This window comes from Pan paniscus, chromosome 23 (assembly GCF_029289425.2).
Source record: "Pan paniscus chromosome 23, NHGRI_mPanPan1-v2.0_pri, whole genome shotgun sequence".
Taxonomy (NCBI): domain Eukaryota; kingdom Metazoa; phylum Chordata; class Mammalia; order Primates; family Hominidae; genus Pan; species Pan paniscus.
Genome location: NC_085927.1, coordinates 31,250,339 through 31,264,345, shown reverse-complemented (window position 1 = coordinate 31,264,345; position 14,007 = coordinate 31,250,339). Strand labels below are relative to the sequence as shown.

General features: G+C 47.0%; 1 protein-coding gene across 1 annotated transcript in view; it reads left to right on the top strand.

Annotated features, from left to right (window-relative positions):
- Positions 1–14,007, top strand: part of YPEL1 (yippee like 1) — a 38,262-nt gene that overhangs the window by 16,866 nt on the left and 7,389 nt on the right. Inside the window, exon 2 of the mRNA XM_008959881.4 lies at positions 8,032–8,312. Coding sequence (XP_008958129.1) covers positions 8,196–8,312 — 117 coding nt within the window. The 5' untranslated portion in view covers positions 8,032–8,195. The remainder of the gene's footprint in view (positions 1–8,031; positions 8,313–14,007) is intronic.

Genomic DNA, 14,007 nt, shown 5'->3' with positions numbered 1-14,007 from the left:
AGATGACTTAATAGCAGCTAGTAAGAAAAAGAGTTTAAGGTTTGGGGAAATCACCCATCAGGAATATCCAATATAGGCAGACTTTTTCAGAAATTCTTTAACAAAATGTTGGAGAAAGAAATGGACTTCATTTAGAAGATGGTGTGTGTGTGTGTATTTACACGTGTATACCTTTGTACAGAAATTTCCTCCACAAAATTCCTGCTAGATGGTCATCTCTGTTGATAAATGTGATGAACTGTGGATTTTGTTTATGAAATCGGATCCAGCTTGGTTTCTCTCCTGCAGATGTGCTTGGTCCAGCAGTATTCCCCTGGGAACTGTTCTCCAGGCGCTGCAGAGCTCCTCTGTGCTGTCTGTATCCACCTGTGGTCTGTTTCCGGGCTCTCTTTCATGTCACATTGACCTGTTTTTGTATCTTATGCCAGTCTTTTTTCTTTTATTTATTTATTTATATTATTATTTTTTTTTTGATGGAGTCTCGCTCTGTCGCCCAGGCTGGAGTGCAGTGGTGCGATCTCAGCTCACTGCAAGCTCCACCTCCTGAGTTCACGCCATTCTCCTGCCTCAGCCTCCCAAGTAGCTGGGACTACAGGCGCCCACCACCATGCCCCGCTAAATTTTTTTGTATTTTTAGTAGAGATGGGGTTTCATTGTGTTAGCCAGGATGGTCTCCATCTCCTGACCTCATGATCCACCCGCCTTGGCCTCCCAAAGTGCTGGGATTACAGGCGTGAGCCACTGCACCCAGACTCAGACTCTTTGTTGTTGTTGTTGTTGTTGTTTTGTTTTGTTTTGTTTTGAGACAGAGTCTCACTCATTACCTAGGCTAAGTCCAGTGGCACAATCTCTGCTCATTGCAGCCTCGACCCCTTGGGCTCAAGCAATCCTCCCACTTCAGCCTCCCTAGTAGCTGGGACCACAGACACGTGACACCACACTTGGCTAATTGAAAAACACTTTTTTTTGCGTAGAGACAGGGTCTCACTGTTGCACAGGCTGGTCTCAAACTCCTGGGCTCAAGCAATCCTCCTGCCTTGGCCTCCCAAAGTGCTGGGATGACAAGTGTGAGCCACTATGTCCAGCCTTTGCCCCACTTCTTGAAAGATATTTTCACTGAATGTAAAATCTGAGATATCAGTTATTATCTTTCAGAATCATAATTGTCCCTTTCTCTGCTGCCTTTTGGGCTCTTGTTTTACCTGGGAGCTTGTTCTGTTGAACAGGTCATTTTTCCTTCCTCTGGACACTTTTAAGACTTTTTTCCCCTTTATCTTTGGTGTTCTGCAGTTTCATTATTTGTCTAGCTGTGGCTTTATTTTTATTTATCCTGCTTTAGGACTGTTGGGCTTTTTAAGTCTGTGGATTAGTAGCTTTTCCTTAATTCTGGAGAATCCACAATCAGCAATTATTCACAAAGCGCCTCTACCCCATTTTCTTCTTGCCTCAACCTTCTGAAATCCAAATAAATGTCATCTCTCCCTGCTTCACATCTCTTAGTTTAAGACTCATATTTCCACCTTCCTCACTGTTTTTTTTTTTTTTTTTTTTTTTTTTTGAGACGGAGTATTGCTCTGTTACCCAAGGCTGGAGTGCAGTGGCGCAATCTCAGCTCACTGCAACCTCCGCCTCCCGGGTTCAAGCAACTCTCCTGCCTCAGCCTCCTGAGTAGCTGAGACTACAGACAGACACCACCACGCCCGGCTAATTTTTGTATTTTTAGTAGAGACGGGGTTTCACCGTGTTGGCCAGGCTGGTCTCGAACTCCTGACCTTGTGATCCGCCCTGCCCCCCCAGCCCCGGCCTCCCAAAGTGCTGGGATTACAGGCGTGAGCCAGCGTGCCCGGCCTCTCACTCTTCTTTATTCAGCATAATTTATTCTGACGTATCTTCAGTGTAGGTATTCTCTTTTTATTCTCCTATTCCTGTTAAACCCATTGGGCTGAATGCTGTTTATTTCTAGAATGTCTACACCTGTTTTTCTGCAAGGTCATTTTTTTTTTCTCGTTTGCTGTTCGTCACATATACTTTCAAGCTCATCGGTTCCCTCCGTGAGTACAGGTAAGTGGAGGAGCCTCATGGTCTGCCTCAGGTCTTTGAGATGTTGAGTCTCTGGATCTGGTCCTGCTGCGGGCCTTTTCTGTCCTTGCTCATGGGGCATTGTTTCCGTGAATGTGTGGTTACTTTTGACTGCATTACTCATTGTCCTGGAAAAATGACTTTGTGGGAATTTTTCAGACCTAGGATAAAGATGCTTCCTCCAAACTAGGTTTACGCTTCCTTCTGCCAGGTACCTCAGGGCGCTGTCAGCCTAAAGCCATTTTAAACTAAATCCATCAACTGTGAGGTTTTGGAATCTTCTCACTGGTGTGAATTTGGGCCATAAGTCGTGTGAGGGCTGTCCTATGATCACTGCTCTGTGGGGTGGGGACCAGCCTTAGAGTTCTCATTGGAAGCCCGGGGTGGCTGGATGGGGGCAGATGTTTTCAGGGCAAGAGCGGCTTGGCTCGCCTCTCTGGTTTCTGCCTCCCCAGATGGTGTCTGGCAGCTCCTCACTGTCTTGTCAGCCCCTGGATGCCTTTAAGAAAACATCCTTTTATTTTGTCAGCATTTTTGGTACTTCTCAGTGGGAGGGCTGGTCCAACTATTTGGCTTATCATAGTTTTACAAAAAGTTGGTTTCTATGAAATCTTAAGTCACCTCTTTTTTAAAAATGTACCTTTTAGTCTGGGCGCAGTGGCTCACTCCTGTAATCCCAGCACTCTGGGAAGCCGGGGCAGGCAGATCACTTGAGGCCAGGAATTTGAGACCAGCCTGGACAACATGGTGAAACCCCGTCTCTACTAAAAATACAAAAATTAGTCAGGTGTAGGGCCAGGCGCAGTGGCTCACGCCTGTAATCCCAGCACTTTGGGAGGCCAAGGCAGGTGGATCAACTCAGGTTGGGAGTTCGAGACCAGCCTGACCAACATGGAGAAACCTCGTCTCTACTAAAAATACAAAATTAGCTGGGTGTGGTGGCGCATGCCTGTAATCCCAGTGCTCGTGAGGCTGAGACAGGAGAATCACTTGAACCCGGGCGGTGGAGGTTGCGGTGAGCCAAGATCGTGCCATTGCACTCCAGCCTGGGCAATAAGAGCGAAACTCTGTCTCAAAAAAAAAAAAAAAAAGAAAAGAAAAAGAAAAATTAGGTGTGGTGGCAACGTGCCAGTAGTCCCAGCTACTCAGGAGGCTGAGGCAGGAGAATCACTTGAACCTGGGAGGCGGAGGTTGCAGTGAGCGCAGATGGTGCCATCGCACTCCAGCCTGGGCGACAGAGATTCCATCTCAAAAAAATAAATTAAAAAAAACTAAAAATCTACCTTTTATGTTTTTTATTTGAACTATACATAGTAAGCAGCGTGGGGTTTTTTTGTTTGTTGTTGTTGTTGTTGTTGTTGTTGTTGTTGTTTCTTGAGATGGAGTCTCACTCTGTCTCCAGGCTGGAGTGCAGTGGTGCAATCTCGGCTCACTGCAGCCTCCACCTCCCGGGTTCAAGTGATTCTCCTGCTTCAGCCTCCCGAGTAGCTGGTACTACAGGCGCACACCACCACGCCCAGCTAATATTTGTATTTTTAATAGAGACGGGGTTTTCACCATGTTGGCCAGGATGGTCTCGAACTCCTGACCTGGCGATCTGCCCACCTCGGCCTCCCAAAGTGCTGGGATTACAGATGTGAGCCACCACACCCAGCCTTAATAGTTTTTTTGTCTAGTTATACTTTTAGAGAACTTGAAACCCATTAATGCACATGTACATACATAATCCACACATATATGTATATGTATGTGTGTGTGTGTATATGGCATATCCATTTTATCCATTTATCCACATACTATACATACATGCCTTACACTATAGTTTCCTGAAGCTTACATCACAGGCACAGTCATGTCCACATTCCAGTAATGCTTATCATTCCACGACCCATATGGCTTAATGTATGCTTTAGTTTTCAGAATATATCACTTACTCCTATGAATCAGTAAGGAAAGGACCAGCAGCTAATAGAAAAGGTGACAAAGATTTGAAAAGGAGGAACCATAAAAGGTGCCCACCTGTATGGTCAGGTTGAAGCAAACTAAAGCCACAATGAGATGCTGCTGCCTTATACCTGCCAGGCAGCAGAAGTGTTAAAATTTGACCATATCAAGTTGGCGGGATAAAGATCAGCAGGGACTCATGTTCGCTGCTGGCAGGATGACCTTGTCACCAGCACTTGGGAGGTGCTGCTGTGTGCGCGGGCATCTGCTCCTGGGATTGTTCCAACGAAACACCTGCCTGTGCGGCTCAGGAGAGGTGACGGCGACAGCAGCACCATTTAGTAGCCAGCCTGGGAGCCGATACACATCCACACCCAATCAGTGGCTGCATGCAGTGTATCTGACAGGACACCAGGTGAAGGGGGCCCAGCTGCACATGGGGACAGAGGCAGACTTGGCTGCACGTCAGCAGAGAAGTCTCACAGCATCGTCGGTGTCAAGTTCAAAACACGGAACACGCAGCAGTGTGGCTCAGGGCCACACACGGGGCACAGCCATCAGGACAAGCAAAGACCAAGAAGCACCAAGTCCAAGTTAGGCAGCATCTCAGGCCGGGGCCCCAAGGAAGGGCACAGCAGCGCCGTGGTGACCGGGTCCCAGTTCCATCCTGGGTGGCGGCCACCGGCCGTTTGTGTCTTCACACGATTACAAACGCTGTGTTCTGCCCATGCACATCTTCAGTCCCAGATGTGAGAAGGTGACCCTCTAATGCAGGCGTGCCTGCGCAGGTAGGGGGCAGACGCCGTCCTGGGTGTCATCCCACGGAAGGGCACAGGACAGGCTGCTGCCGGAGCAGAGGTCACATGGGGTGGGGGGCGGTGGGGGGGTGCATCTCAGGAGGAGCAGGTGTGAGGACACTGCTGGCACTTGGCTCTTCTTCCCAGCCCCGTGCTCTCGAATTTGGGGAAACCCTTGCTCTTCTGTTTGGCCTGAAAGAAAATCCGGTGTGCCTGACTCTCTGCAGGCCCCTTGTCACAGGCCAGGCTGGGGTGGTGCCACCAGGAAAACTTGGCGCACGTCCTGTTGCCGATGATGGCAGCATCAGTCATGGACTTAACCTTCTTTTGTTAATGAGACCTTAGAAATGTAAAAATGATACACTCTTCTTTAAAATAATTGTAGTCAGTACACATAACTCTTACCATCTTAACCATTTCTAAGTGTACAGTTCAGTGACATTAAATATATTCACATTTTTGTACAGCCATCGCCACCCTCCAACCTCCAGAATTCTTCATGTTGCAAAACTGAAACACCGCACCCATGAAGCGGGGACTCCCCTGCCCCTGGCAGCTCTTTCTGTCTCTGAGTCCCACTACTCTAAGTACCTCATACAATATTTGTCCTTTGTGACTGGCTTACTTCACTGAGCATAGTGTCCTCAGGGTTCCTCCATGCTGTAGCTGTGAAAGGAGTCCCCTCCTGTTAAAGGCTGGATAACATTCCACTGTATGCAGATGCCACATTTTGATCATGAGAATGCCCGTTTGTGGAGGGACACACTGTTGCTTCCCCCTCGTGGCTGTTGTGGATAATGTCGCTGTGAGCATGGGTGTGCAGACATGGCTTTGAGACCCTGTTTTCAGTTCTCGTGGATTTATACGAGCAGTGGAATTGCTGGAGCCCATGGTAATTCTATATTTCGTTTTTTGAGGAATTACCATACTGTTTCCCATAGTGCCTCCAGCATTTTACATTTTTACCCTCAATGCACAAGGCTCCACTTCCTCCACATCCTCACCAACGCTTATTTTCCGTGTGTGCGCGTTGATAGTAGCCGTCCTAGAGGGTGTGTGGTGGTGTCTCAACGTGGTCCTTGTCTGCCTCCCTCAGGATCAGTGACATGGAGCACCTTTTCACGTGCTTGTGGGCCATCTGTATATCTTCTTCGGAGAAATGTTTATATAAGTCCTTTGTCCATTTTTAATCAGATTGGGGTTGTTTTGTTGAGTTGTAGGAGTTTCTTAAACATATTCTAATAACTATATAGAATATAGATATATAGGTCCTTTGTCCATTTTTTAATCAGATTGTGTTTCTTTTTGCTGAGTTTTTTTTAACATATTCTAACAACTAGAATATATAGAGAATATAGATACATAGGTCCTTTATCCATTTTCTTTCTTTTTTTTTTTTTTTTTTTTTTTTTTGAGATGTAGTCTCACTCTGTCGCCCAGGCTGGAGTGCAGTGATATGGTCTCGGCTCACTGCAACCGCTGCCTCCTGGGTTCAAGCAATTCTGCTGCCTCAGCCTCCCAAGTAGTTGGGACTACAGGCACCCGCCACCACGCCCAGCTAATTTTTTGTATTTTTAGTAGAGACGGGGTTTCACCATGTTGACTAGGGTGGTCTCGATCTCCTGACCTAGTGATCCACCTTCCTCGGCCTCCCATAATGCTGGGATTACAGGCGTGAGCCACCATGCCGGGCCCACGCCCGGCCCTTTATCCATTTTTTAACCTGTTTGTTTGTTTTGCTGAGTTGTAGTTGTTTTTTTTTTTTTTTTTGACATATTCCAATAACTAGGATATATAGAGAATATGGATATATAGAGAATATGTATAGAGAGAATATAGAATATATGTATTCTAGATATTAACACCTTATCAGGTATATGATTTAAAAACATTTTCCCTCATTCTCTGGGTTGCCTCTGTTGATAGTATCCTTTGAAGCACAAAAGTTTTTATTTATTTATTTAGAGACAGGGTTTCACTCTGTTGCTCAGGCTGGAGTGCAGTTGGACGATCTCAGCTCACTTGAGCCTCAACTTCCCAGGCTCAAGCCATCCTCCCACCTCAGCTATCCCAAGTAGCTGGGACCACAGGCACAGGGACCACACCCAGCTAATTTTGTGTATTTTTAGTTGAGATGAGGTATTGCTTTGTTGCCCAGGCTGGTTTTGAGTTCCTGGGCTCAAGTGGTCCACCCACCTCAGCCTCCCAAAGTGCTGGGACCACAGGCGTGAGCACTGCACCGAGCCAGAAGTTTTGAATTTTTACGAAGTCTAATGTGTCTATTTTTCTTTTGCTGCCCATGCTTTTGGTATCGTATCCAAGAGATAATTGCCACATCCAATGTCATGAAGCTTTTCCCCTGTGTTTCCTTCTAAGAGTTTTATAGTCTTAGCTCTCACATTTAGGTCTTTTATTTTGAGTTAATTTGTATACGGTGTTAGGTAAGAGTCCAACTTTATATTTTTGCAGGTGCATATCCAGTTGTTGTGACACCATTTGTTGAAAGACTGTCCTTTCCCCATTGAATGGTCTTGACACCCTGTTGAAGATCATGTGACCATACATAAGGGTTTATTTCAGGACTGGAATTTCTTAAAGATTAAATAATACTGGATCCATCACTCACATTCCTCAATGTCCTGGTGCTCTGCGTGGTGAATTCCCGGATTCGGGGTGGGGTGCATCCAGCCCTGCCACTGGGCCCACTCACCGGGAGTCTTGGTTCCGCCTCTCCTTTCATGTTTCCCAAAGCCAAACCTGGTATAAGAAGAATTTGAATCAATGTTTTTCTCAAATTATTTGCATGTAAAAGGAGTTCATTTTTTCACTTCCAACTAAATGTAAAGTGGTTAAGCAGTGGCATGGTGTCAGTGTTCATTTTGTCTACAATTGATACTAAAGAGTTGGATCTTGGTCAGGCGCAGTGGTGCTTGTAATCCCAGCACTTTGGGAGGCCAGGCTTGGTGGCGTGTGCCTGTAATCCCAGCTACTCAGAGGCTGAGGTAGGAGAATCGCTTGAACCCAGGAGGAGGAGGTTGCAGCGAGCTGAGATTGCGCCACTGCACTCCAGCCTGGGCAACAGAGCGAGACTCCATCTCAAAAAAAAAAAAAAATTCTAGTCCTGCCACCCCCCCACCCTGCGTGTTGCTTCACAACACATGAATCCCATATGTACCTCTGTAACCCACCACTTTGTCTGATTGGTTGGCAGGTTACGTTTTTCTCTCGTCCCAGCTGTGTGGACAGTGCCACACGCCCTCCTGGACAACGACGGCTCTTGCGTGCATTTTCCAGTGTTGCTTTTGTCAGAGAGGCCAGCAGAGCCACGGTTCTTCCAGAACCAGCCCTGAGCTGAGTGAGGAGTGCCCAGGAGAGATGGTGAAAATGACAAAGTCTAAAACTTTCCAAGCGTATCTGCCGAACTGTCACCGAACGTACAGCTGTATCCACTGCAGAGCACACCTGGCCAATCATGACGAGCTCATCTCCAAGGCAAGTGGCTTATGCCAAAAAATTGATGGCACAATGATTATCTGTCATTGTGGTACCTACATAGTGGAAGAATATTTAAGCATCACATGACTTCCTGAGTCTGCTGTGTCCTGAACGTCTAGAGCCTTCTAGGCAGCATTGGTGAGCGTTTTGTGCATGGTTAAGTGTGGCTGTGCCACGATCTCAGATGCGATCCTGGCATGCTGGGCGGTTTTCCAGGGCCAGGCAGCTGGCACTCCCAGGGATTACGAGGGGCAAGGTGAATCACTTGTTACTCACAGCAGAAAGCCAGAGAGGACTGAATGAGCAAAAGAAGTCTAGAAAAATCTGTGGAAATAGTTTAATAATAAGAGTATTAAGAAATTTTAAAAACTCAGCATGGTTAAGAAGGAAAGGGGTTGCTCAGAAAAATGCCCCAGAGGGTGTGGCTGCGTTTGTAGGGTGTGTAGGAGCCCTGGGTGAAGCTCTGGCTGGTCTCTGTGCACAGAACCCATGAGCAGCCTTGAAGATGTAAACAAGATCCCCTGGCCCCTCCTTACTGTGCTGAGCTCCTCATTAGCAGTGTGTGGCGTTGATCATCAACCAGTTGTGAACATTTAAACAGGCCAAACATCATGGAGGAGCTGATGCTCACTCGGAATGACAGTGTTCTCCACCCATCCTCAGGTCATGACCTCCCCCCAGCCTCAGGTCATGACCTCCCCGCATCCTCACACGTCATGACCACTGATCCTCAGGTCATGACCTCCCACATCCTCACAGGTCATGACCTCACCCATGTTCAATTCATGACTTGCACCCATCCTCAAGGATCATTACCTCCACTCATCCTTATAGGTCATGACCTCCCCCCATCCTCACAGGCCGTGACCTCCCCCCATCCTCAGGTCATGACGTCTCCCCATCTTCACAGGTCACGACCACTTTGGGAACAAAGTTTATCAGGAAGTTGTGCCTTTCAGGAATCTTTTCTTCTTTTTTTAAATAGGTATTTTATTTACTTTTATTTTTTCTTGTAGAGACAGGGTTTTACCATGTTGCCAAGGCTGGTCTTGTACTCCTGGCCTCAAGCGATCCTCCTGCCTTGGCCTCCCAAAGTGCTGTGATTATAGGTGTGAGTCACCACGCCCAGCCAGGAATCTCTTAGGTTTCCTGTTTAACTCAAGAACATTTACCTGCTTGTATTTTCACTAGGTAATAGTGAAAGGCTCCTCATTTCTGTTCATCATCTGAGATAGAAACTGTTGAACGAGGCAGAGTTTCTCTGCTCTCTCATTGCCTCTGGGGCTCCTGTGTGCACTGGGAAGTGTGAGGTGAGAAGTGGAAGGAGCCAGGCACCCCATTTCCTCGGTGTTTTCTGAGGTAGGCTTAGTGTGTAAAATGACATGAGGTAATGAGAGGCGGAGCTGCTCTGGGCCCCCGGGTAGGGGCAGTGAAGCTTGTGGCCTTGTGGAGCCCCGTGACACCTGTGTGTTGGCCATGACCTAAGCAGGTGACCTGAGCACTGAGAGGTGGTCAGTGTCCGGCCCCATGCATGGTTTTGTTTCGGAAGCATGCCAGGTGTGTTCCTTGCTACATGGTCAAAAGGAATTTGAGATGCTTCTGTTGAACAGCCTGGAGGTCATCAATGAGCTGTTTTAAAAATTGTATCAGCTGGGCGTGGTGGCTCACCCCTGTAATCCCAGCACTTTGGGAGACCGAGGTGGGCGGATCACTTGAGGTCAGGAGTTTGAGACCAGACCAGCCTGACCAACATGGAGAAACCCCGTCTCTACTTAAAAAAATACAAAATTAGCCGGGTGTGGTGGCACATGCCTGTAATCCCAGCTACTTGGGAGGCTGAGGCAGGAGAATCGTTTGAACCTGGGAGGCAGAGGTTGCAGTGAGCCGAGATCGCGCCATTGCACTCCAGCCTGGGCAACAAGAGCGAAACTCTGTCTAAAAAAAAAAAAAAAAAAAAAAAAAAAAATTGTATCAAGAATAGAAGCCTGGCTGGGCATGGTGGCTTATACTTGTAATCCCAGAACTTTGGAAGGCCGAGATGGGTGGATCACTTGAGGTCAGGAGTTCAAGACCAGCATGGCCAACATGGTAAAACACTGTCTCTATTAATAAAGTACAAAAAAATTAGCTGGGCATGGTGGCACACACCTGTAATCCCAGCTATTTGGGAGACTGAGACATGAGAATTGCTTCAACCTGGGAGGCAGAGGTTGCAGTGAGCTGAGATCACACCACTGCACTCCAGCCTGGGTGACAGAGTAAGACTCTGTCTCAAAAAAAAAAAAAAAACGGCAGAAGCCTGCTCAGAAGTCATTTGGTGCCAAATGAGCATTTCAGGATGAAAAAAAGTGCCGAGAACTAAGCTCTCTGAGCACACAGGCCACCAGGAAGGATCAGACCTCGTGCCTCCATGGATGATGGGCCGGGCGAGGTGGCAAGATGACGACTAGAGTGAGCTTTTCTCCCTTCCGTGGTGATTCTGATGAGGATTCATTGAGACCATCGAGAACACCTGCCACGCAGAACAGAATCCAGTACCTGCGAGGCGAGAGGCACTGTCTTCACAGCCTCTAAGTTTGTATTTGTCACTAACAAGGGATCCCCTGGCTCGAGGGAGCCTGTTGCTGTTGTAGGCAGCTCTGGTTACTAGAAGGCTCCATCTACTTAGCAAACTCTGATCTGTGGTCCAAATCTGCCACACCACCTGTTTATGCAAAGTTTTAATAGATCACAGCTGTGCTCATCTGTTTACAGAGTAATTAGAACAGGGACCATATGTCCTCCAAAGCCTAAACTACTTATCTCCTGGCCCTAATTTACAGGAGGAGTTTGCTGGCTCCAACTCTGATAAGACAGCTCTGAATCTGAATCACAGAGCTGCTCTTGTCTCTGAGCCAAACCCTATTTAAAAATAAGGAGTTTCAGAGTAGGTGAGAATTGGGAAATTCAGTCCAGAAAATTGAAGACTGATGAGGATGTGGGAAAAGTCTATAAGATGATTATTAGTTAAACTGAACATAGAATAATATTCCTAATCCCAGAATGCCACTTAAGGGAATACTCATTTTTAAGCCTGAATGCTGAGGAAAAAGAGCCTCCCCAGATCTCAACAGCTTAAAACACAGGTTTAGTTCATGCTCAGGTGAGAAGTCTACCAGGGACAACTGGGGGCTCTGGTTTTTTGTTGTTGCTGTTGTTGTTGTTTGAGATGGAGCCTTGCTTTGTCGCCCAGGCTGGAGTGCAGTGGTGCCATCTCCACTCACTGCAACCTCTGTCTCCCGGGTTCAAGCAAGTCTTCTGCCTCAGCCTTCTGAGTAGCTGGGACTACAGGTGTGCGCCACCACACCAGGCTAATTTTTTGTATTTTTAGTAGAGGGGGTTTCACCATGTTGTCCAGGCTGGTCTCGAACTCCTGGCCTCAAGTGATCCTCCCACTTTGGCCTCCGAAAGTGCTGGGATTATAGGCATGAGGCACTGTGCCGGGTCCTTTTAATTTTTTTTTAATTATATATTGCTCATAATCACATTAAAATAATGTGTATGTATAAACGAGGAGACTTGCTTCTTCCTCCTGCCTTGTCCGGCTCCATTCCTTGGAGATGTCACTGTTAGTAGTTTGGCATCTGTTGTCTTTATTTTGTTTTAATAGAAACACATTTTTCACTTTAAATAAAGGGCTCAAATGACACTCACTTTACAGCTAACTTTTCCTCACTTAGTATTTTATGACTTTTATGACTATTTTTATTTTTATATATTTATTTATTTATTTTTAGACAGGGCTTCTCCTGTCACCCAGGCTGGAGTGCAATGGCATAATCTCAGCTCACTGCAACCTCCACCTCTCATGCTCAAGCGATTCTCCTGCCTCAGCCTCCCAAGTAGCTGGGAGTACAGGCTCACAGCCACCATGCCCTGCTAATTTTTGTATTTTTTGTAGGGACAGGGTTTTGCCATGTTGCCTAGCCTGGTCTTGAACTCCTGACCTCAGGTGATCCACCCACCCTGGCCTCTCAAAGTGCTGGGATTACAGCCATGGTGCCTAGCCTATGACTGTTTTTCCATATCTGCTCCTACCTTCCCATCCCCTGCATGAGGCCCATATGCGGATGCAGTTGCTTACTCACTTATGGATGAGTACCTGACTTCCAGGTTAAATTTTTTTTTTTTTTTTTTTTTTTTTTTTTTTTTTGTGAGACGGAGCCTGACTCAGTAGCCCAGTCTGGAGTGCAGTGGCGCGATCTCGGCTCACTGCAACCTCTGCCTCCCGGGTCCCGGTTCAAGCAATTCTCCTGCCTCAGCCTCCTGAGTAGCTGGGATTATAGGCACGCACCACCATGCCCAGCTAATTTTTGTATTTTTAGTAGGGACGGGGTTTCACCATGTTGGCCAGGCTGGTCTTGAACTCCTGAACTTGTGATCTGCCTGCCTCAGCCTTGCAAAGTACTGGGATTACAGGCATGAACCACCGCGCCCAGCCTTTCTTAAAATTTTTTTTGAGGCAGAGTTTCACTCTAGTCGCCCAAGCTGGAGTGCAGTGGCGCGATCTTGGCTCACTGCAACCTCCCCCTCCCAGGTTCAAGCAATTCTCCTGCCTCAGCTTCCTGAGTAGCTGGGAATACAGGCACCCTCCACCATGCCCAGCTAATTTTTATATTTTTATTAGAGACGGGATTTCTCCATGTTGGCCAGGCTTGTCTTAAAATCCTGACCTCAGGTGATCCACCCACCTCGGCCCCCCAAAGTGCTGGGATTACATGCGTGAGCCACCGCGCCTGGCCTATTTATGTTTTTTAGAGGCAGGTTCTTGCTCTGTCCCCCAGGCTGGAGTGCAGTGGTGTAATCATGGCTCTCGAACTCCTGAGCTCAAGCAATCCTCCTGCCTCAGCCCGTTTTTGTTGTTGTTGTTGTTGTTGTTTGTTTTCCTAATTATGAACACTGTAACCTGTGACCATTCCTGTCACATTTCCTTATATACTCAAGCTGGTTTGTTGTTTACAGTAAATTCTTAGAAGTGGGACTGCTGGGTCCTATAGTGTGTGCCTTTTCCACTTCGATATTGTCAAATCGTGTTTCAGTCACACTCCTCATAGCCTTTTGCCTTTGTTAGGTCAAAAACCCCAAAAAAGGGCTGGGCATGGTGGTTCATGCCTGCCAATATAAAACCATCTTTGTTTTATACAGAAATGTTGCTTTCCTGTTTTCTTTCCAATGAAATTTAGATATGAAAATCTGACAGTGTACATCATGTATGACATATGCGGTTTCCTTTGTGGGAGTGGTATTGAGCGAGCATCTCTTACCAGCTCACCTAAGACATTTTTAAATGACAGCCTCCATTATAAACTGTAATGTAAGCCAGGCGCAGTGGCTCACGCCTGCAATCCCGTCACTTGGGGAGGCCGAAGCAGGCAGATTACTTCAGTCCAGGAGTTCGAAACCAGCCTGGCCAACATGGCGAAACCCTATCTCTAAAATATCCTATCTCTAAAGATACAAAAATTAGCTGGGCCTAGTGGCATGTGCCTGTAGTCCTAGCTACTGGAGAGGCTGAGGCAGGAGAATTGCTTGAACCCTGGAGGCAGAGGCTGCAGTGAGTCCAGATGGTGCCACTGCACTCCAGCCTGAGTGACAAAGTGACACTCCATCTCAAAACCCCAACTCCCCCCAAAATTTTTGATTTGGTTTGCAT